General features: G+C 47.7%; 1 protein-coding gene across 5 annotated transcripts in view; it reads right to left on the reverse strand.

Annotated features, from left to right (window-relative positions):
* The window catches only part of NTRK3 (neurotrophic receptor tyrosine kinase 3), a 210300-nt gene that overhangs the window by 166429 nt on the left and 22253 nt on the right, over positions 1 to 21618 (reverse strand). For all 5 annotated transcript variants that reach the window (XM_061999314.1, XM_061999312.1, XM_061999313.1 and 2 more), the window contains exons 2-3: positions 10544 to 10618; positions 9173 to 9244 (exon numbers count right to left, since the gene is read on the reverse strand). In XM_061999314.1, the coding sequence (XP_061855298.1) occupies positions 9173 to 9244; positions 10544 to 10618 (147 nt within the window). The remainder of the gene's footprint in view (positions 1 to 9172; positions 9245 to 10543; positions 10619 to 21618) is intronic.

Raw genomic sequence — 21618 nt, forward strand, 5'->3', positions numbered from 1 at the left:
ACCAGCTGGTCACCCCTACAGTGGGCTCACACCCCGTGGCTTGATGCAGCTTGTACCTGCAGCCTGGTGTGCACTGCCACTGCTCCACTCACTGCCCAGAGGTGCCTGGCTGGAGCTGGAAGGGGATGAACAGGAGGCAGGAGCTGCACAAAAGGAGGCCAGAATGCAGGCTGGGGCTGAGCAGAAAGTAGGGAAGCCAGAGGGAAGGCTGGGCAGAGGCCAGGTTGCAAGCAGAGAGAGGCAGGGGAGGGCCGAGAGGTCTAGATGAGGTTAGAGGCCCATGCTGCAGGCAAGGTGACTGGGGCTGGTTCCAGGCTACAGAGAAGTGAAAGCTGATTTGGTAGCAGGGAGGCCCAGCTGCAGACAGAGAAGACTGGAAAACTAGGTTGAAAGACAGGACGAGGAGTAATGGGCACAAGTTGGAACTCAAAGTTCAACTTGAACAAGGGGAAAAACTTTGGTTCTAAGGTGAGGGAGCCCTGGCACAGGCTGCTCAAGGAGGGTGTGGAGGCTCCTGCTCTGGAGGTTTCCAAACCCACCTGGAAAAGTTCCTGTGTGACCCAATCGAGGGAAACCTGCTTTAGCAGGGGAGTTGGGCTGGATGTGCTCTAGAGGTCCCTTCCAACCCTCAGCATTCCGTGGAGGCAGGGAAGCCTGGAGCTCCAGGGGCTGGGAGACAGAGAGGCTCAGCCACAGGGAAGCCAGGCCTGGCTGAGAGGCTGGAAGCTCACCCAGGTGGGAACGTCGGCACCAGGGCGGACGGCGGGAGGGTTCCTGCCGGCCCTGTCCGTGGTGCTGAAGCGCGGCCCCCGGGTGCCGGAGCCGGGCACGGCCTCACACACACCCCGCGGGACGCCCGTGGGCAGCGACCCGGGGAAAGGCCATGCGTGACCTCGTGGAGGGCAGCAGAACGAAACACGGCCATGCTCAGTGGCTGGGCGAGTCTAAGGACACGGTTACCCACTGCTCCCGGGGAAGACAAACTTCTGGCTCCTACTGGCAGCACTGGGTACATGCCACGGTCTCTTGCATCCAATGTAATTCACAGCTCATCCCTTCACAAACACAAATAAGGGGAGGGGGTTGGTGGGAAACTCCACCCCCTTGCCCAGTTTCCTAATAAAATTTTATAATGCAAATAAAACGCACGGCTGCCTGACTTATGACATTTAAATTCTCGCCTAGTCACACACCATCACTCATTAAAGTTCTATCATTCATGCTCTGTCATATCTTATTGCTCAAATAACGTATGATTTTAATGTTTCTATTTTTCTGCCCTGGTGCTTGTTGTCTGTACATCGAAAAGGGAAAATCAGCCCTGCAATCATACTGCCAGTAAACTAGCATATGGGAAGAAAAATCTCAGGTGATGTAACTTCTGCAGGCACTTAACTTTTACTCTTTCTGCCATGATTGTTCACTCTCTCCTTCAGCAGCTTTCAAGCGCCTTTCCATGTCCTCAAGTCCCTCTAGGGAAGGGTCCTCCTCACTGTGCAGCACCTCTCACATTGACATACTATGGTGAGACATACTATGTCACAGAATTGTTTTGCTTGGAAAAGACCTTTAAGATCATCTGAGTCCAACCACCCATCTCAATGACTAAACCACTAAACCATGTCCCTCAGCACCTCAGCTACACAGCTTTTAAATATATCCAGGGACAGGGACTCCATCACCTCCCTGGGCAGCCTGTGCCAGTGTCTAACAACCCTCTCAGGGAAAAAGTTCTTCCTAATGTCCAATCTAACCCTTCCCTGGCACAACCTGAGGCCGTTTCCTCTTGTCCTATCACTTGTTACTCGGGAGAAGAAACCGAACTCCACTTCACTACAACCTCCTTTCAGGGAGTTGCAGAGAGCGATCATGTCTCCCCTCAGCTTCCTCCAGACTAAACACCCCCAGTTCCTTCAGCCACTCCTCAGACTTGTGCTCCAGACACTTCACCAGCTTTGCCACCTGTCTCTGGACACACTCCAGCATCTCAACGTCCTTCTTGTAGTGAGGGGCCCAAAACCTGCTTCTGCAGAGGGTTGGACTAGATGATCTCTAAGCGTCCCTTTCAATCTCTGCCATTCTGTGATTCTATTTGAGCTGCAGTCTCACCAGGACCGAGTACAGAGAGTCAGTTACTTCTCTAGTCCTGCTGATCACATTGTTTCTGATACAAGTTAGGATGTCCTTGGCCTTCTTGGCCATCTGGGCACCATCCCTTACATCACGTCTAAACAACTGAACCACTGGCTTTGGGGAGCAAATAAAAGTGTCAACCAGAGGCTGTTTCTGAAGTATCTCCATGCTGCAGTGACCTCAGAAACCTAGGAACAGGTTCTGATCCTTGTCATGCCCAAATCTCCAGAAATCAGCACATTCCGTGCTGCCGGCCATCTTAGAGATGTGGTAAGGTTTAACACACAACTACACCTTATCTTCAGCTTCACATTCAGAGGAATTTAGTCTCTCTTTGAAGGGAAGCTCAAGACAAAACATCCATCAGTACATTGTTACACAGCAACAACTACGCCACAGAAGATGTGGCATCTCAAAACCCCAGCTATCTGAAGTTTACATCCCAATCCTGAAACAAGACTCGTAAAAAAAAACCACAAACCATATAGGAACAGCCTCATTCAAAACATTTTTAAAGAGGAGAGGGGGGAAAAACCAGGACCTTTGGGAAGCCCTAGTTACCCATTTCACTTGTCTGCCAAAAGACAATTGATCAAACTTCAGAAAGGGAAATAAGTTTTGCAGCCACACGGTGAAGCTGGAAAGAACATCTCAATATTTCAAAGGAAGGAAGGAGAGACAAAGACACAGCAAAATCCTTAGAACCCAGGTACCAGAGTGATAGACATAACAGAAGAATCCAAGAAGGTAACAAATACTTGTGATAACGTTACAACTCATCTTACATTGCAACAGCATCACACAATTCAATGCCAGGTTTCACATGAAACCTTACAAATGGTTATGCTGCAAATAGATCAAATAAAAGCAGAGAAAACAAATGCTATTAGTCAAAGTTTTCAGATAGGGAATCAAATCAGGATAAGTCTTGCTGCAAGGTGCATAGTGCCTGAGTTGGAAACTCTCTCTTTTATGTCGTACTAGAATATACTGGTCACAAAACTCACTCTCCGCTTCCTATTACAATACAATAAAACCTCTCCACAGCCCATCGAAGCAGTCTGCAGTCAGGAATTAGTTACTCAGCCCCAAGAATGCAGGTCAAATAATTTCCACCCAGTCTGAAGGAAAGCTACAGTCCTGCAGGGAACCAGTCTCTCTTCTGGCCTTGTGCATAAATGTCCATATCAGTCACCTGCAGAAAGGATTGGGAATAAACACACCATCAAACCACTGCTGCTGATTAGCATTTCAGCAGGGACCTGTGCTACACTGGCATCCAGGGGACAAAGCAGATGGAGGCAGAACAGAAGAGTTCATGGAAGCAGAGGAGATGTTACTGCTGTTTATCTCAGTGACTGCATTATAAGCATACCCAGCATTTTATGGAAGAACTACAAACACGTGGGGGGAAACACTTCCCTGAGTATGTCACAGTCCTAGAAGGGGCTGAAGCAGGAACACCTTTAGAGTACAAATAGAAACCAAAGGGTACCCGAGCTGCCTGCCTGATGAGTGACAGTGAAGGAACATTCACCTAAGGCAAGTTAAAGGCTGTTTAGTTCCCTTGTTCTTCTTGTTTTGCCTATATTCATGGAGAAATTCAGTTCCTATTTAGCCCCTTACAAATGTAAAACAAAATATACCAAACAATCAGAGGTGGTTTAGGGAAATGATTTTTTCTTCACCCTCCCACTGAGCTAGTCACGTACTGTGCCTCAGCTGATTCACATGGACTTGATCGGCCGCACTGACTCAAGAATACAGATGGGAAATCAAGAGCAATTAACAGACGACACTTTGGGTTAGGAAGAGATTGCCAGAATGGGTATGACAGCAGTGCAGTGATGAAAGGACAAAGCAGGGAAAAATCACCAGAAAGGAGAAGGACATTCAGAATCAAGTGAAGGGTTGCAGGCAGTCACGGGTCTGGAACTGGTTACAGGAAGAGGGCAAAAAGGAGAGTTTAATCCTGCTTTGTGTATTTGAATAGCTCTTTCAGAACAAGGCAATAGATACAAACCAGGGAAGAATGGCCCTCAAGCCATGGCCAAGATGGAACAGTGCTATTTTACAACAATTCAGAATCTGATATTGTTTCTTTATTTAGTGTAAGATCTTTATCAGACTCAACGGACATACAGAGCAAAGGTGATGAACCTTGCCAGGCTTACAAGACAATTGCCTGTAGTCCTAAAGCACTCAGGCCTCAGTTGCTGGAGGGCTCCGAGTGCTGTCCTGAAACAGCACTGAAGAGGGCAGAGGGAAGCTCACCAACCTTGGGCTGCCACAGCCATCTCAGCTTTCAGGGGATGCAGTCCAGTTTCTTTCCTATGAAAGCCTAAAAGTGTAACACAACTGGGAATTCCCCTGTCAAAGCTACAAACTACATCCAATACCAGAGTATCAGTTTCTATGACTCTGTATAACTGCCATGAACCCAATCAGGACACCAAAGCTAAGCCCATCCTCAGAAAATAACACAGCCTACAGAGGAGGTTCTGGGAAGCTCCAGATTAACCCCAGATAAGGTTTGCCTAGGATAACAAACCCATAGAGCAGCCAGCTCAGGCTTTCACCAGGCAAAGTGAGTCCCTGCACATTCCTGCCAGCACCTTCCAGATCTTCCCCAGTCCTTGTTTTTGGAAGAAAAAAAATCCCTGACAAGATCACAGAAATTAACAAGCCTGCAGAGCAGAAGGTGATCTAATAAAAAAAACTCAATTACACTCAGCACAAAGCACTCCAGGATCCCTGTCTTTAAGACACTTGGGTGAAAATTGGAAGAGAAAGCTTGATCCTCAACATCATCTTCAGTCTGACAGGCAGCACTGAGAGAGCTCTTTGACAGGAGCTGTGCCTTGGCCAGCCCACAAACCAATTCAGAGCATGTATAAACCTCAAGAAGACAGTTTAAGAAGAATCTCTGAATGCAGACAGAAACGGCAATTATTAATTTTCTAAATAGAAATCTAACTACTTAGGCTTTATTTAAAAGTGTGCCTGTCTCTGTAATTACACAGCCTTAATTTGTTTTCTTTACTACACAATAGATAAGGTGTGCACAATTACCCTCTGCAAATACAAAGCAATGTCTCCTGACTGGCTGAGGACACAGCCACCTGGAAAAGCATTTAGAGGGAAGCAGAGTCTCTTAGGTACCTGCTTCCCAGTAAAGAGAGACTGGAGCACTGCAAGTGACACTTTGGCCAGCAGTAAATAGATCCTGTCCTTTCCTGTGCACTGATTCCTGGCACAATGTGAATCTGGGTTCTCCTGTGGACTTCGCATGAGGAATGTGATAATGTTGTATTCTTCCCCAAAACACACCACAATCACTTTTCTTTACTATTCCTCACCTATTTTCATGATACATATAAGAATCTGATATCCTCACAACTTGTAGTTCTCTATCAAGTTCAAATAATTTGGCCCAAGCACTCCAACGTTATTAGGAGAACAGAGAGAATGAGAGCATGAGACTTTTCCCCCCCAGTTGCTGTGCTAAACAGCAATATAATAAAGGTGTATTCAGATGGTTTACATGTCTCAAATACAGGAACCATATCACCCTAAAGTTTTCCTGTACAGCCTCGAGCCAAAGACTGAGGTTTTCTGTCAATACCAAACACTTTCTATGTTCACCTGCATCATTTGATAACACCAGCTTCCACAAACCTTGGCTATAAGGGCTCAGTTTTCCACACTTTAGACCTGCTGGTCCTTGCATTAATGGTGTTCTCCAGGATCATCCTCATACCAGCCAAAGGCCTGTCAAATCTGCACAGAAGTGGTACCAGGAACCCTCTAATGCAACTTTGCCCAGTGACACAGTCTCCACTGAGGGCACAGAATGTCACTGGATGATAGCCAGTTTAGATCAGACCCACAGTCATCCTCATTCAACATCCAGCTAGTACTTGCTCTGGAAGCAATCAACTGCCTCAGCCCAATTGGCAGCAGAAGAGGTAGATCCACGCTGCAAAACCCACAGTTGTATTTTGGATTAATTGCCTTTGTAACAGTGACATGCTTCACAGCACTGACAATCAGTCGAGCTATGGAACTCTAATTCTCCTCATTCAAAGAGAGGAATCCAAAGCTATTTCTAGATCCACACCTCTGGCTCCCAGTCACCCACTGCTCCTCCACTGATTAGGTCAGCCTCAAGCCCCTTGCACTTATACAGCTAATTTCAAACCTTAAAGGACAAGCATGACCCTGCCAGGCTGCACTTTGGAGCACTTTGAGGTCTACCACTCAGGCAGCTAAACGCTGAAAATCCCCTTCATTGGTGTTCTTGCCTTTCCTCTCTGACAGAAAAGGGTGGGGGGAAAAAAAACCCAACCCAAAACAGCAAAACCAAACCTCATCCAGAACTATTATCTTAAACCCCCACAAACCTGGACTCCTGCAATTAGAGCTGGGATAAGTGATCTGCTTATGATTGCACAGCTGGGGTCTGAAGACAAGCACGTGCACAGAGGAAGGGCCAGAAATAGAAGCTGCTGGGAGAAGGCAGAGCTATCTGGCCCATTTGAGAGGAGGAAACCTTGATGAAAAGCACTGGGGAGAAAAAAGAAAATCTCTTCAGCAGGAGGCTGGGATTTAACCCAGGATGGGGAGGTAGGGGGGAAAACAAAAGCAGCTTTTGAGTCCTCACAATTTGTACACAGCCTTCACAGGGAAAAATGTCTGTTGCTGCTCAGATCCAGTTTGTAGCACTCTGCAAAGATCCAACCCAGAGTCTCCTCCACTCTGTGCCAGCTCTCCCTGGCAGTGAAACTTGTCATTCAGACACATTTACCATCTTATTGGCTCAATTCTACCTGCAACCATCCAAACAGACAGCAAAGGAGAAGGAAAACCAGGATTGTGGTGATAACTCACAGCAGTAACTCAACAAGCTTTAAAACACACCATCCCATGGTCCCCAGCCCCACTGCAGCCAGCTCTGCCATAGAGGGATTGGAACAGTATCCCTTGCTCTAGTCAGCTACTGTAACTGGTTACAGCAGCCAAAGACTTTCAGCAGAGTGACATTTCCTTTAATCCTTTCATCCCTGGCTCCTACGTGCAGTGGCTACAGAAAATGTCAGGCCTTCAGCAAGTTAAGCTCCCAGGGAGGCGGTGGAATAGCAGTGGCTGTAGAAGGGACCCCAGGTAGCACCAGCCTCAGGAACCACCTCAGAAAAAGCACCGTGGCCCAAGAGCTCCAGGGAATGGGGAGAGAGAACCATCTCCACAAGCATCCCTGGGTGCCCAGCATCCATCACAGGGAACATCCACCTTGCAAACATCCAGCGCTGCCAGGTCCCAGGGAGCAGCGTCAAAACCCACCGGCAAACACTAACCAAATAATATACTTACTTGCCTCGAGCTTCAAAAGGCAAGGAAAGAAAGATGTTAAGAAAATGATCAATCTTACATGGACCAAGCAGTAAACAAACACATATTTCATCACTACATACCAACCTTAACTCTAGACACAAGATGGATGTGGGTTGGTTTTTTTTTTCCAGTCTCAAAACTAATCTCAAAAGACAAAAACAAACACTTCTGGGGAAAAAAACCAACAACAATTGCATGTGTACACATTAACAACAGCCTCACAATGAGAATACGTGGCCTTCTAAACTCCTACCACATCCCAACTAATTTCATCAGGAGTTAATGTTCTTATTTGCTAGATACATTAACAACAGCTGAACAATTGATGAACAACTCCTCCTCCCTCCCTCAAAGAAACAATCAATCAAGAGAGGTGTTCACAGAGAAAGCTTCCCACTAACAATCACAACAGAACCCACAAAACAAACACTACAAATAAAATAAAGAGCAAAAATCAGGAACATCCCAGTGGTCAGTGATAAGGAGGGTCTGTTATGACAAAATACACACTTTAAATTCAAAAGGCTCCCTGCTTGTTCAGAATGCCCTTAACTTCATGCCCTTTGGCACTACAGATCTCCTATTTAGCACATACTTTACTGTCACTTAGCAACTGTAACTAGTTTTCCAAAAAGGAAGCTTTTGGGGGTTTTTCAGTTCACATCATCTCTGAACAGACATCAAAAGACAAATCTCTCCTGCTCTGCAGGTCACATCTCTCTCCTTCTGCCAAGAAGATGCCCACATCGATGGCCACATGCATTCGCAGACTCAAACAGATGCCTGCTACACCCTATTTGAGTGAAAGAAGCCACAAGCATTGGTTTCCAAAAAGCAGGAACACACACACTGTCCATCCTGCCCATCAGCTCATGCTCAAGGCCAGTGGCCTCTCACCAACCCCTTTCACCTTTTATATCTACACCAAAGCTGAGAGGGGTTTTATCTCAGACACAGTCTCTTTGAAGAGATATTTCAAGTCCAAGGAGTGCCTTGCACAGTGGCCTGAGGTTAAATCTTTCCTTTATTGCCTTAGGAAAAGCACAGATCAGGAGAAGAAGTCAGTGTCCTTGGCCTCAAGGATGCAGGAATTCCCAGGGACATGGTACCCACTGGCTACTGATGCCCCAGCAGCTGGATTCTTGTGCCACGTCCCATGATAACAGACTCCAGCCTCTCCATCACAAAACATCCCTGCCCCAGGCCTGGTGCTGCTGCCAGTGTAAGTCAGTCATTAGGAGCAGAGCTGGCAGCTCTGTGCCCCAGGATTTGTGCTGAAAAACTGCCCTTTGGTTAAAAGCTAACAAGCAGGGCAGGCTCTGGCAGTGTGCTGGGGCATGCAGCCACCCCCAAACTCTGCAGATAGGGAAATATACAGCAGCTACCGAGGCTGCTAATGAAGCAGACACTCGTTAGAGCAGCAGTCAAAGCCAGGGCAGTTATCGGAAACAGAAACCCAGCAGCCGTCCAGCAGGAGTTTGCCCCATCCTGCATGGAAGCCCATGGCACCTGCTTTTCCTTCTCCTGCTCTTTCCCACCTCTCCCTCCCTCCCTTTCCCCATCAGTATCCCCCTTCCCTCCCACTACTCTCCCCAACAGGCCCTTAGGGAACAGCCTTTCTGCAGGGAGCAGGAGATGCAGCACTCACATGTAGCGCAGGTGAGGGTTCTTGGCAAAGGCGCGGGGCTGGATGTTTCGTAGTCCTGAGTTCCTGATTGTCCTGCAAAGAGATGCAGAAGGGCAGCAATGGTGTCAGGGGTGGTGACTGCTCTCAGACACCGTGCTCAGCACCTGAGGTGTCCCCCCTACAAGGCACATATCCCCCCAGACAGCCCCTATGAGTTAAAAGCAAAGAGGAAATTGGGCTTTTCAGCTTCATCTGGTATGGTGCCAGCACAGGCTCACTGCAGAGCAGCTTCTGAGTGAGATTCTCCCCCACATCCACTAAGACTTACTGGGGTGGCTCAGAGTATCTCTTGCTCCTCTCTTCTCCCCCCATCTTCGCGAGAGGCATAGCAAACCTGATCCAGGCACTGCTAAGAGAAAACCCTTCTGCTTGCAGCTCTAGTAAGGAAGGGTGTGTATTTTGCAGAGAGAAGTTATGGTCACTGAAGGGGGAATCCTCTTCCCACTCTGTTTTGGAGAAGCTGTACCAGTACTGTGACTGGGGTTCATTAAGAACTGCTGAAGACAAGAGTATGCTTAAGTCCATTGCTGCTTTCTTAGGTGAGAGAACAACAGCAGGCAGCCTGCTTAGAAAGTGTATGTGAAAAGTACAGCTTGCTGGGGTTTGGTTACTGAGTGCTCAGCAATGTACACCTCTCCTCCAGCCTGCACACAAGCTGCACCTAAAGTAAAACTCCCAGTGAAACACATTAGCAGAGTCTCTGGTCAACCCAGAGCAACACTGTATCTCACAAGCAACTCCAAGGGCATCCCCAGCTCCAGGAGGATGCAGAAGGGGTAATTAAGGCATTGGGTTGTATCATCACTTGGCCAGGCTCCCCAAGCACCTGGACAAGTCCATTTAATCTCATGGACTTCAGTTTTCTCTCCAGGACACGTACAGTTGACCTCTCCCTGTGCTCAAAGGGTTGTGTGGGGAGATGCAATTCCCGTATTGAGCAGCAGCACTGTGATGGCCACTGTACTAAATGAGGACCAACAGCAATGAAAGATCAGTAGAGACAGATGGAATTTTGCATTGTGGGGCTGAAATGAGTCAGAACAACTCACAAGCCCAGAACCAGAACAGCAGGGGAAAAGAGAGGTCAAGGCTGATGTGTGTTGACAGAGCTGCCAGGAGCTACCAATCTTCCTTCTTGCAGACCTGGCAAGGACCAAAAAGCACTTCATCTCCATTTTACTGCATTTCATAGCTACATACAGCAGAGCCAGTAGCTTAAATAGGCTCTGAACACTGTGACGTGGAGACTGTGGATGGACAGAAGCCAGAACTCTCTGCTAGAAGGAAGGGGCTGCCCAGTGCCATTCTCCCCAACATGTGGGACATACTCACAGCCTCTGGAGTCCCGTGTACAGCTCCATGTCGACAGCATTCAGCGTCTGCAAGTTCTTCCAGTTCTCTATATGTCTGTGGAGAAGAAGGAAAAGCTCAGCATTGGCACAACCAGGTGGTCACTGTGCGCACACAGAGGACAGCATGCAGAGGGAACATGCCATGCCTTACCAGCCATCTCCATTCTGTTTCCCTAGCATTTTGAGAAAGCCAAATAACATGGCTTTACCCACAGTTTCAAGGGTGTAACGTGCAACTTAGCCATTGAACATCCTTGCCCAAGTCACTGCCCATCTCTGCACCTCACTACACTCATCAGTGAAACAAAGACTCAATAGAGACAGCTGACACAGAAGGAGGGAAAGCAAATAAAACCCTCTGAACAAACGACTCTGGGCATAAATGGAAGGGGAAAAAAATCATACATGTATCCAGTCTCTTACTGGGGTGGTACACATAGAGCCCCAGTCTTTGCTGCTGGCAGGAGAGCACCAAACTTAGTTTGGAAACAGTGCTTTTATTATAAATTCCTCAGTCACCCGGGGCACTCTGGCAGGTATGTTAGAGAACAAAACCAGAAATAGATCTGTCACTACAAGATCATTAGTCAGTAAATATTAGAGCCAGGGGAAGGTGACAGATCAACCGCCCCAGAGAACAGGGTCCCAGTTATTGGCAGCACAGCAATGATGCTGGCAGCAGCATGGCTGGCTGTGGTCACAGCCCTCTGCTAACGAGCTGCAAGGCTGCACGGTGGGGCAAGGAGCTCAGCCCTCATCCTCCAGGCAGTCCTTGGTCAGTCCAGGCTTTCTCCCCAGTTAAACTTGGACACCATCCCACCACAGAACAAAAGCATTTAAGAGGGTCTTTGTTAGGGAGCAGGTGGAGGTGGTCTTCTCTCAAAGCAAACAGAGAGACCTCTGACTGGTCCCCTTAATATGTGAAAGAAGTCCAACTGCTAAGTTTATGAATGCATGCACCCAAGCTCATATCTGCCTTGATGCAACAGTTAGCTTTGCAGTTGGCCCTGAAGAGGGAGAATATTTCCATGTGATGCAACATTGGGGTGATAAGCCAATATTGAGAACCATCCCATGATTCTAGGTAAGAGGGTTGCAGGACCCCATGTGATGGTCCAGAGGGTAAATTCACTTTTGATCACTTCCAGAGCTGTCACAGGGGCTGCACATTCTTCCCCCAGCACTTAGAGTCACAGAATCATTACTTGCTGAGCTTTGTGCTTGCACAAGGGCCGATGAATTAGCGTGACAGAAGCACACAGATCCATTTGAGAAATATCCCAAATACCATTTAGCTCAAGAAGGAAAAATGCAAAGAGAAAAAAACCAAAGCCTGGACTAAGTCTAAACATATTTCTCTGCTCTCACCATGCAGATCCAAGAAAAGCAGAGACCCATAAGAGTCACCTCTGCTTTCCACATGTTCCATAATTGTCTGCATACCCAGAGGGGTTAAAGTAAGGACACAGCATAAGCTCCCAATTGGCTGCTGCATGACAGTGTAAGTTACAGTTGATCCTCAATGACCTGCTGCTCATCAGCTTGGATCGCCTGTGTCCCAGACAGAATGAGAAACAGGACATTATCACAGCCATTTTGTATCCCTGCCAACATGTAAAGCCCCTGCAAACACTTGCAGAACAAAACACAGGCTGGGAGGAGTCAGTCAATAGATTAGACTGGTTGCTGAAACCCTTCTGAGACAGAGCAGGATTGTAAATTCAGGTCCTGTGCCACAAGATTGCTGGTCTGAGCAAGGCTGGAAACACATGTTTAAAACATATGCCATCTGCAACTCCTACACACCAAAAGAGAGGATCCTCCAAGAGAAAGAACATGGGAAGAAGCACGAATGGGATGCTGGGGATTTACCCCTAGGGCATGCTGAAGCTGCAGCATCCAAGCAATGACCTTCAGGGAAGGATGGAGCAGCCCTGAATCAAGAGCTACAGAGCAACCACAGCTGGAAAGGAGGCGGCGGCCAGATCGGCTCTTGTTTTATTGATTGTGTTTGCTAAAAAAAGTAAAGGTTATTTTTGACCTGACACTCAAAGCCATGTGGGCAGCATTCTAGAAGAGGCAGAAAGAGACCTGAGCTTGTTCCTAGTGACATGCACAGACACGTTTTTCTGATGATTCAGCACTGGGGTACAAGGGTCTCGGGGGTCCCTCATGGCCAAGCCCCCTCAGAAGTGACGTTACATTAGACTGTGAACACAGCTCCACAGCCTGTGTTCTGGCCTCCCAAGCAGAACCCATGAGCTTCTTGAGCCACATATGCTTTGGTATGTTATTTAACATAGACACACAACACCCATAAAGGGAGAGACAAGAGAAGCAATGGTGGCAATAAATACACTCTTAGGTATAGGATAATCCCCCAGCCCAACAGATGCTTTGCCTAGTGCGCAACATGGGGAAATAACATCATCTTCAATTATGTGCACAGGTCAGCAAGAGACCTGCAGTCCTTTAAGTGACAGAGACACTTTACTTCCCAGGGACTACATGAAATAGGTTTTCCCCTTTGTTCTCTGTTTTTTTCCACTTAGGACTTGCATCCTTGCTCCTAGAAGTAGCAAATCAGTCTTGGTTCACAGACACCTCACAGATACATCAGGAAAACCATTTTCTTTGCTTCCCTATTGCTTTGGAAAGAATAATGTAACTTTACACTGTCTGGGTTCACCTGAAGCCACTTTAAAAACAAAACAGAAATGCATCTTATTCTGCAAGCTCAAGGAGTCAAGCTGTGATTCCAAAATTGCCATTGTTTGCACAGCAAAGCAAACCAACCAAGCAAAGAAACTCCACTCCTAAAACCTAAGTCCCTCTTCATGCCCTTCAGTATCTCAACTAGCTCCCTCTCTTTCCCTTCCAGTTTTTTTTTGCTTGCCCAAGAAATTTTATATCCCCCCAACTGCTGCTGAAGACTGAGACCTTCCTTTCTCCTCTGCCTTGGTTCATTATCCCATCAGGAACTCAGGTGATGTGTTCATGCCAAATAGAGATGTGACAACTCCCAGCCCTGCCCCGGTCTCTACAATCAGGTGTTGAGGTACAAATTGCAATCAATGGGTTGCTTCCTTCTCTCTGTAAATACCTCTAAATACATATTCCTGTAGCATTCCTCAGTGATTACTAAAGCAAGCTGCTCTTCTGTAAGGCACAATAACTTCGAGACCGGTACTGTACTTCACAAATCCCAAAGTGCTCACCATGTACACATCCACCTAGACTCACAACTTCTAATTGAGGCCAGACAAGATACATTGGTAACACAGATGAGATTGCTCGCTTTTTTTGAGAGAGTGAGGGAAGAAGAGAAGGGATATTTATTTAAATAGTCACTTCCTTCTCACATCTCTTGTCTGTTTGGATGATCCTATTGGTCCAGGTCTCTTTGCATTGCAGAGCTGCCACTGCCTTCTACAGACAGATCAACATCCACCTTTGCAGTTGCTAGGGATTTGCCCTCCCAACTCATACTGAAACACTGCACTAGAACACCCTTGCTCATCTCATTTCTTACCCAGATGTATTTTCCATCCACTTGCTTGTGTCAAAACTTTCCTTAAACAGCTCTTTTCCATTCTGAGCACTTCCTCTCCTTTACAAGCTAGACCCATACCCACTATCATTTAAGTTACACAAGGCTAGCTCTTCTAAGGCAGCACATTTATACCAAGCAGTGAAGTGCAAGGCAAATTGTCTCAGGTGCCTTGAAGAGACACTGACTCAGGTCCCCCAAGCAATGCAGATATATTGGGTCTTGTTTCAGACCCAGCACAACTGGCACTCACACTTGGTGACCTATGCAAGAAGGACCCCTGTGATAGAAAGCTGCTCTATTTCTTCATCAGCCTATTTACTCTCTCTTTCTTAAATAAGAGTAACCAAAACCACAGAGCAGTCTCGAGAAAGTCTGACTTGTATAACAGCACAAGCAGCTCCCCAGTTACACTGTGACTTGCAGCCTGAGATCACACTGATCTCTCTCACAACCCCATCAACCTGGTTTTCACCCCATAATCGAGCATTGCACCAAGCATTTCCACCTGCCAGGTTGTTTCCAACTGACATGATTTCCCAGCTGTCAGCAAAAGCCCCATTACATCTACATTTGCATTCATTCCACTTTGCATTACAGATTCTCTTTTGGTTTTGCCACTGCAGTTCCATCCCTTGACCATCCCCACCCCATTTTTTCTTCCCAAAGCCCCGGAACTGTGCCGACAAAGCCCATAAGCTTGCTCCTGCCTTTCCTGCCAGTGTCCTCATTGAAAGCAGGAGCTGATATCGCCTCCAAGGAACACCAGTTCTTTTCTCTTTCAACCCTTCCCATCACCACTTCCCCATCATCCAGGTCTTCACCTACAACAGCTGGGCTACATTGTGTCTTCTGCAGAAAAACAACTGCTTATGATGCAATGTAGCATTGCATTAACCTCTCACTGTGAAGTCATCTCAGGTTGCTGAGGAAATCAGCAACCTTGCCAAAGGAAGATGTGGGGTTAGCCTGACAAAAAACTAACTTCAGGAGGCCAATCCTGCAATGTACTTGCAGTTGGGTCTTTACAACATGCTGAAAACATTAGAATGATAGAATTGTACAATCATTGTGGTTGGAAAAGACCTTTAAGATCATCAGTTCCAACCACTAACCTCACACTGCCAAGCCCACCAGTAAACTAAACCATATATCTCAGCACCTCATCTATATGTCTTTTAGATGTATCTAGGTATGGGGACTCCAGAGTGGTCTCTTCTTGGAGACCACTGAGGTCAGAGCAGTGACCAGTCCACAGCTTGTATGCTGTGCCCCAGATAACTTGTGAAGTGTGAAGCCCTATTTGCCAGCTCTGCAGCTCATGGATGTCACGTCTCACTTCCAAATCCCAGGGCAACATGTGAAGCCAGTAAGGTAGCAGGTGTCTTTGCCCCCACAACACATAGATACCAGCAATCTTGATGACCATATGGTCACTAGGTCACAGGGTTTAGGTTTCAGATGGTCTCCAGAAGTGCCAGGACCTTGCCCTACTTGCTGAAAGGGGATTGGTAACCACTGATCCCATGGGAAGAGCAGTTCCTTTCATTCCCAGAAGGCTCCCACGCAAGGAGGTGTTTGACAACACATGCTGATGTGACCTTCTTGAGTCAGGACAGCAAGCCTGCACAGCTTTGCAGGACAGGGTCAATGCAGCAAGAGAAACTAGAATATCCACTGGGATTTAAACACAGTCAAGCATGAGGCAGAGGTGAAAAACAGCTTCTTACACCAATTTACCAAGTGATTAGCTCGAGGCTGCTTAATGTGTCTGGACTTCCTTCACCCTTCTCATACAACACAGATAATATTTATCCAACCTCTCTCACCTTTTCAAGCACTGTAGTCAATAGCTAAAAAAGGCACTTGATAACCACCAAGTACTCTATAGCATATATACACACGTGCTACCCAAATCTCTATCCAGCCCACATCAGAGGGGAGCAACTTTTCATCAGGATGCCATCAGCTCCATTCACTGCCAGAGCAGATGACAAGTCCCTGTTAGAGCCATGCTGTGTAAGTGCCACTGCTCATGTTTGGATGCTGGGCAGTGAATAAGTTGTGCACCAGCAAGCAGGCAGCACCCCTACACACACACAATTATATAGATATTTATATATATATATACATATGTAGGAAAGGCAAGCAGAGTGTTTGACTCCTCTCTATTATAGGGCAACAGGAAAATTGATTCATCATCCAGGCGTATTATGCCTCACAATGCAGACAGAGGCATTAGCTTTCAATTACCTGATAGGTTTAGCTTTCTAAACAAACGTCCTGGCATGTCAGCTCCAGACCATGCAACTAGGAATTTGCTTGCAGGGGCGAAATAGAGGGAAGGCATCTCTTAAAATCCTTGACCAGTAAGACCTGCGTCCTCCAAGCAGAGGTGTTGCAGATGTTGATTAGAAGCCCTGGAGGCTATGGCACTGGTGCAGGTCCCCCACCTCCAGGCAAAGTATAGCCACGGAGGGAACTGATCATAGAATGGTACGGGTTGGAAGGGACCTTTACAGATCATCTAGTCCAACCCCCCTGCTGAAGCAGGGTCACCTAGATCAAGTCACATAGGAGCATGTCCAGGCAGGTCTTGAAGACCTCCAAGGAAGGAGCCTCCACAACCCCTCTGGGCAGCCTGTGCCACTGCTCCATCACCCTCACAGTGAAAATGATGATGGTTCCTTTTATCCATCCCTCACATCCCACGTGGGGTTGAGGAAATCATAAAGGAATCAGCCATCTTTCATAGTATTATAAGGCACTTATAACATACTTTCAATAACCAGAGGCATGAAGGACTTGATTCCCTCAATATGGAAGTTATAAAAGTGAATTGGTAACTGAGCATTAAAAGCAACTGCAGCTGAATAAAGACTTACGAGGGCAATATTTCCCCCATTTAAAGGATGGGCTTCCCTATCCCAAAAACAAATGGAAATGTCATGCAGCAGTGGAGAACTTTGCATCATTAAGGATAATTTGAGGTCAATGGCAAGGAGATGGGGGGAGAAAGAAAATCCAGCTTTGTAGAAACAATTATGAGCATAACCTCACAGTGTAATTGCAATTTGTCAAGGTACCGAGCATAAAGCACCACAGCTCCTTCCTCACAGCACATCTGCTCCTCTTCAAGGCCATGGAGGGCTATATGGGTGCTGAAGAGGATGCAAAGGGAATGCACCCAGTCCCTATCCATAGGCACAGACATATCCAACCCCAATCAAGCCCTTCCAGAAAGGCTAGGCAAAGGAAACGCCCTTGGTTTCCCCACTGGGGAGGCCATGGGAATGATACAGCCATTTGTGAGCCACCACAGTGTGGAGTCTCAGTGTTCCTGGAGAAACCCAGCTGCTACATGCAAGTAACTCTCAAGAGAAGTCATTCAAAGGAGAAGACTCTTTGCAGGACACCTTTCAGATGAGTTTCCCACTCACCCCAACAGAACCTGCTTGGGCCCAAGCTGGCTAGGAGCAACCACAAGGTGCAGAAGAGCTGCTACAGCTGCACCACCTAACCAGATCGCCATCTAAAGACACCCTACTGTAGAAGGCACCCTGAGAAACAACTTCCAGCTCTGCTGAATGTGTTCTCTGGCACTCATAAGGACATGTAGGAGCTGTACCTGAAGGAGGGAGGGAAAGTGAATGCATTTGAAAAGCAGACAGCAGTGCCAACATGACCAGAACCTCACTCTCTGCTTTTATCTCCAAGCACGAGACCCTTTCCCAGGCACAGGGTGCATTGTGCCCCATGTTTGTGCATTCACCCATTTTCCTTCTACAATCTCCACAAGGCTCCAAGCTCACCCCAGGACAGCCTCTGCATGCCACACCAGCCCTGGCCGATGACTTATGGAGCAGAAAGCATCCCTTCCAGGGACAATGTGTCAGTGTTACTAGAGGACAGCGGGCTGCTTGGACCCAGCATGGACAGATTGCTGCAGCACACGAGAAGCAATATGTCCCTGTTATCACACACTACATCCAAGGTTTTTCAGTTTAGGAAGAGTTATGACTAGTCACTCGCTTTCAGAAAGAAAAAAAAATGGGTGCAAGTGGGATGGCAGAGCTGAAGAAGTGCTGTGGGCAGCAGTGCAACTGCCATCACTACAAATACCCTCCTTAATATCTCATCACTATTACTCAGCTAGTGCTAAGAGAAAGCAGCCTTGGGGTCCTGAGCAAGAACTGAGGTGTCAAAAATCATCCCAGTGCTGAGTAAACTTCATTTATTATTAGGAATGGGCAATGGTGCAGAAGCTTCAGGAGGAAACTCCCACGGGCTGCAGCACCTCTTGCATGGCGAGTAGGCTGGGGGGACTGTGCCCCTGAATGCCTCTGGCTCAGTCCCATCTCCCTGCCCAACCACACAGCTGCTATAGGCTCTCTTCCCACCTTTGTTATTTATTACCATTACTCTGACCCCTGCACAGTCTCAGACACCACCTGAAGTGAGAGTGCATGACATGGGACAAGCACTTCAGTCCTGCAGACACAAATACGTGAATGCAACTGTCTTGAGGTTAAGCATCATCAAGAGCAAAACCTCACCCCCACTTGCAGCATCAGCCATAGATCATTACCCTTTTCCTTTGGTTGGGAGACTCAAAAATGATGTTATTTTGCCAAAAGTGCATTCCTTTTTCCATTATTCTCCATCAGGAGAGCCTGCAAAGCCAATCTTCTGTGACTGGAGTTTGGTCCTCATTGTTAGACATAGATCTGGGGTACACAGAGCAGAGGCTCCTGCTCAGCACCAGTAACACCAACCCATGAATGTCTAACCCTGCTGGGATGAGAGGGCAACCCAAGGGCAGGAAAAAAAATTCCCCTGGGAGTTTTACACCAAGCACAAACCTCAAGGTGAGGCAGCACCCTTTGGCTTTACAGGGCACAGGAGACCAAAAGAGCTCTTGTTGTTAGGCAGCTCCCCAGGCACCTGCCATGCCAAGGAAAGGATGCTTTTATCCCCAGGATTTCACAAGCAGTGAGAGCCAGCAGCACGCAGCATTTTGTGGTCTTTAAAGATCAAACGGCATTTTATAGAGGAAGCAGCACCCTGGTCAAAATCACCTTCAGTAATCATATTCTGCCTTATTAAACCCTCCTTGCCACTTCAAACTGGAGGTCAGATTCCTTCACACTCCCATCTCTGAACAAGTTGAGGGCTTCTCAGATATATATATATAAATGAATACAGGCAGAGCAGCCAAGCTCTGCTGCAAAGGCAGCTGTGTTTCTCTCCTGGAGAGCACAGTGCCTACACACATTTGCAAGACAAGGAGATGTACTAAAGATAGGGGATCACTAGCTTGTTACAGAGTAGTGCCAGAGTGTGTGGTGGAAAGGAGCCCTCTCCAAAAGGCACAGGACCTTGGTGATGGTCAATGTCCTGACAGACCGTATTAGCTCAGCTAGGGCCCAAAAAGGAGTGCTGCCAGTCACATGCATGCACTGCACTCCATGTTGTGCTAGAAGACAAGAAAATGGATGGGGGAGGAAAAAGACAAAATAAAATCTCCCACCAACTGATTGTTACCGTGATATATGGTGCTGGGAATGAGGAGGCAGGAACTAGAGTCCAGCAAGAGCAGCTGCAAGGGCCGAGGATGAGGCTGCGATCCTTAATCCGGACCCGCCGCCTTCCCTGGCCCTGGCCGCTGCCACCCGCCCACACCAACCCGCAGCACGCTTTCCAAAACCACAGCCTCCACGGGAGCCTACAGATTGTTACAGCCACATCAGTTGCATCTCGAATCCTGTTGCAATGTAGCTGCATGTTTTCAGGCAGATCCTTCCCACCGCTCCCGTGCCTGAAACCCAAAAGCAGCACAGAAAGCAGAGTCCAGAGTGGCAAATCACAGCTGCCAAGAGGTCTCTCTGCCTCTGCACGGTTATGGCTAGTTAGCAGCTGAAGCCAGTGTCCTCCCTCAGTCTCCCATCCCACTTTATCCTCCTCTGCTCCCTCCCAGCTCCACTGCCCCTATAGCATGGCTCATCCCACGTCCAGCTTTCCCACACACCCCAAGCACCAGGAGAGCTGCTGCCCAAGCCAGGGGAAGGGACAGTCAATCTTTCTTGGGCTCGGATCCCGCTCCCACGAAGTGCTTGTTTTCCCAAACGGCTCCCAAAGAGCCTGAACTTTAATCCTCCAGCATTTTGGCTCCTCAGATGTTTATGAAGCTCAAGCAAGTGGGCAGCAATGCCCAGCTGGGCTGGCCACGGGCCAGGCTCCCAGCCGCTCTGCTTGGGATGGCCACGGGCAGAAAGGCTCCAACCTGCCAGAAACCCTGCTGAGGTCCTCGTTACCTCCATGCCATGGCAGATCTGCTTGCCCAGCCCACCAGCTGCTCCCTGTAAAGCCAAAGGACCAGGCAAGCTCTCTATGATGTTTATTTTGAGCCAACTGCCACGACCTCCCCAGGCTTATATCCACATTGCAAATAAATCACACCCAGCTCTGCCCACCCTCCCCAGCAGCAATGGAGGGTCTCCTCCATCACCCATGAGAAAGGCTCAGTCCCCTCTTCCCAGCCAAGAAAAATACTCCCCCCTTTCCTCCCCCTCACAAGTTTTTCCTACAAGGGGGTCACATACTGGTTGGTTCTTACTGCAGAGGTGTAAGAGCAGAAGCATTACTCAGGAGCAGGGGGATGTACATATTAAGACGTGATGACTTAGAGCTCCAGCCTTCCTGGGATAGCAGATATTTTGTGGGAAGTCAGCTGGCTCTGAAAACTAAAAGCTACCCTATAAACATGACACAGGCAGGAGGAGGTGGGGGAAGTGAAGAAAGGGGAGCAGGGAGAGAACCGACACTTTAAAAGCTCCTCTCCCAGTGTTCTACTTTGTTCATGTAAACGTGAAAAGAAATATTGTAGGAGAAGACACTCTGACAGCCAGAGATGCTGCTAACTGGATGGCTGTATTTGAGCTGATTCAGCTACACAAACAGCAAATCTGGGGGGCTGTTCCTCTCTCATATCGCAGTTCGGTCTAACGTTCCTCTAGATAAAGGCATAACTGAATCACAAAGAAGCCTCTGCTTGGCCAGCACCTCAACAGAGAGCAGCACTCACAGCCAAGGCTTGCCAATGCTCCAAAACACCAAACCCCTGCCCTTTGCTTAACAGCCACCACAGCTCAACAGCAGCATGTTTACATAGCATGAGCTCAAGGGTTTCACCCCAGCTTTGGCCCTGGTGAAGGAGGTGCCCAAGGGGAGCAAACACATTTTTGCTTTATACCAGGAGCAAGGCAAGAGCACACAACCCAAGTTACTGCAGCTTGGACAACATGTGGCAACTCACAAACCCAGTGCTGCCATCCTCACCCTTTGCTAGCAGGCTCTCTTCACACTATCTGAAGATGTTTTTCATCCCCAAAGCTTAGGGGTTGCACCCAAGTTTGAGGCCACAGCAACAACAATCAGTCGCAGGTAGACCATAGTAGCCCACAGACAAGGCCATCAGCCTTGTACAAGACCTTGTACATACTTTG

This window comes from Colius striatus, chromosome 7 (assembly GCF_028858725.1).
Source record: "Colius striatus isolate bColStr4 chromosome 7, bColStr4.1.hap1, whole genome shotgun sequence".
NCBI classification, from domain to species: domain Eukaryota; kingdom Metazoa; phylum Chordata; class Aves; order Coliiformes; family Coliidae; genus Colius; species Colius striatus.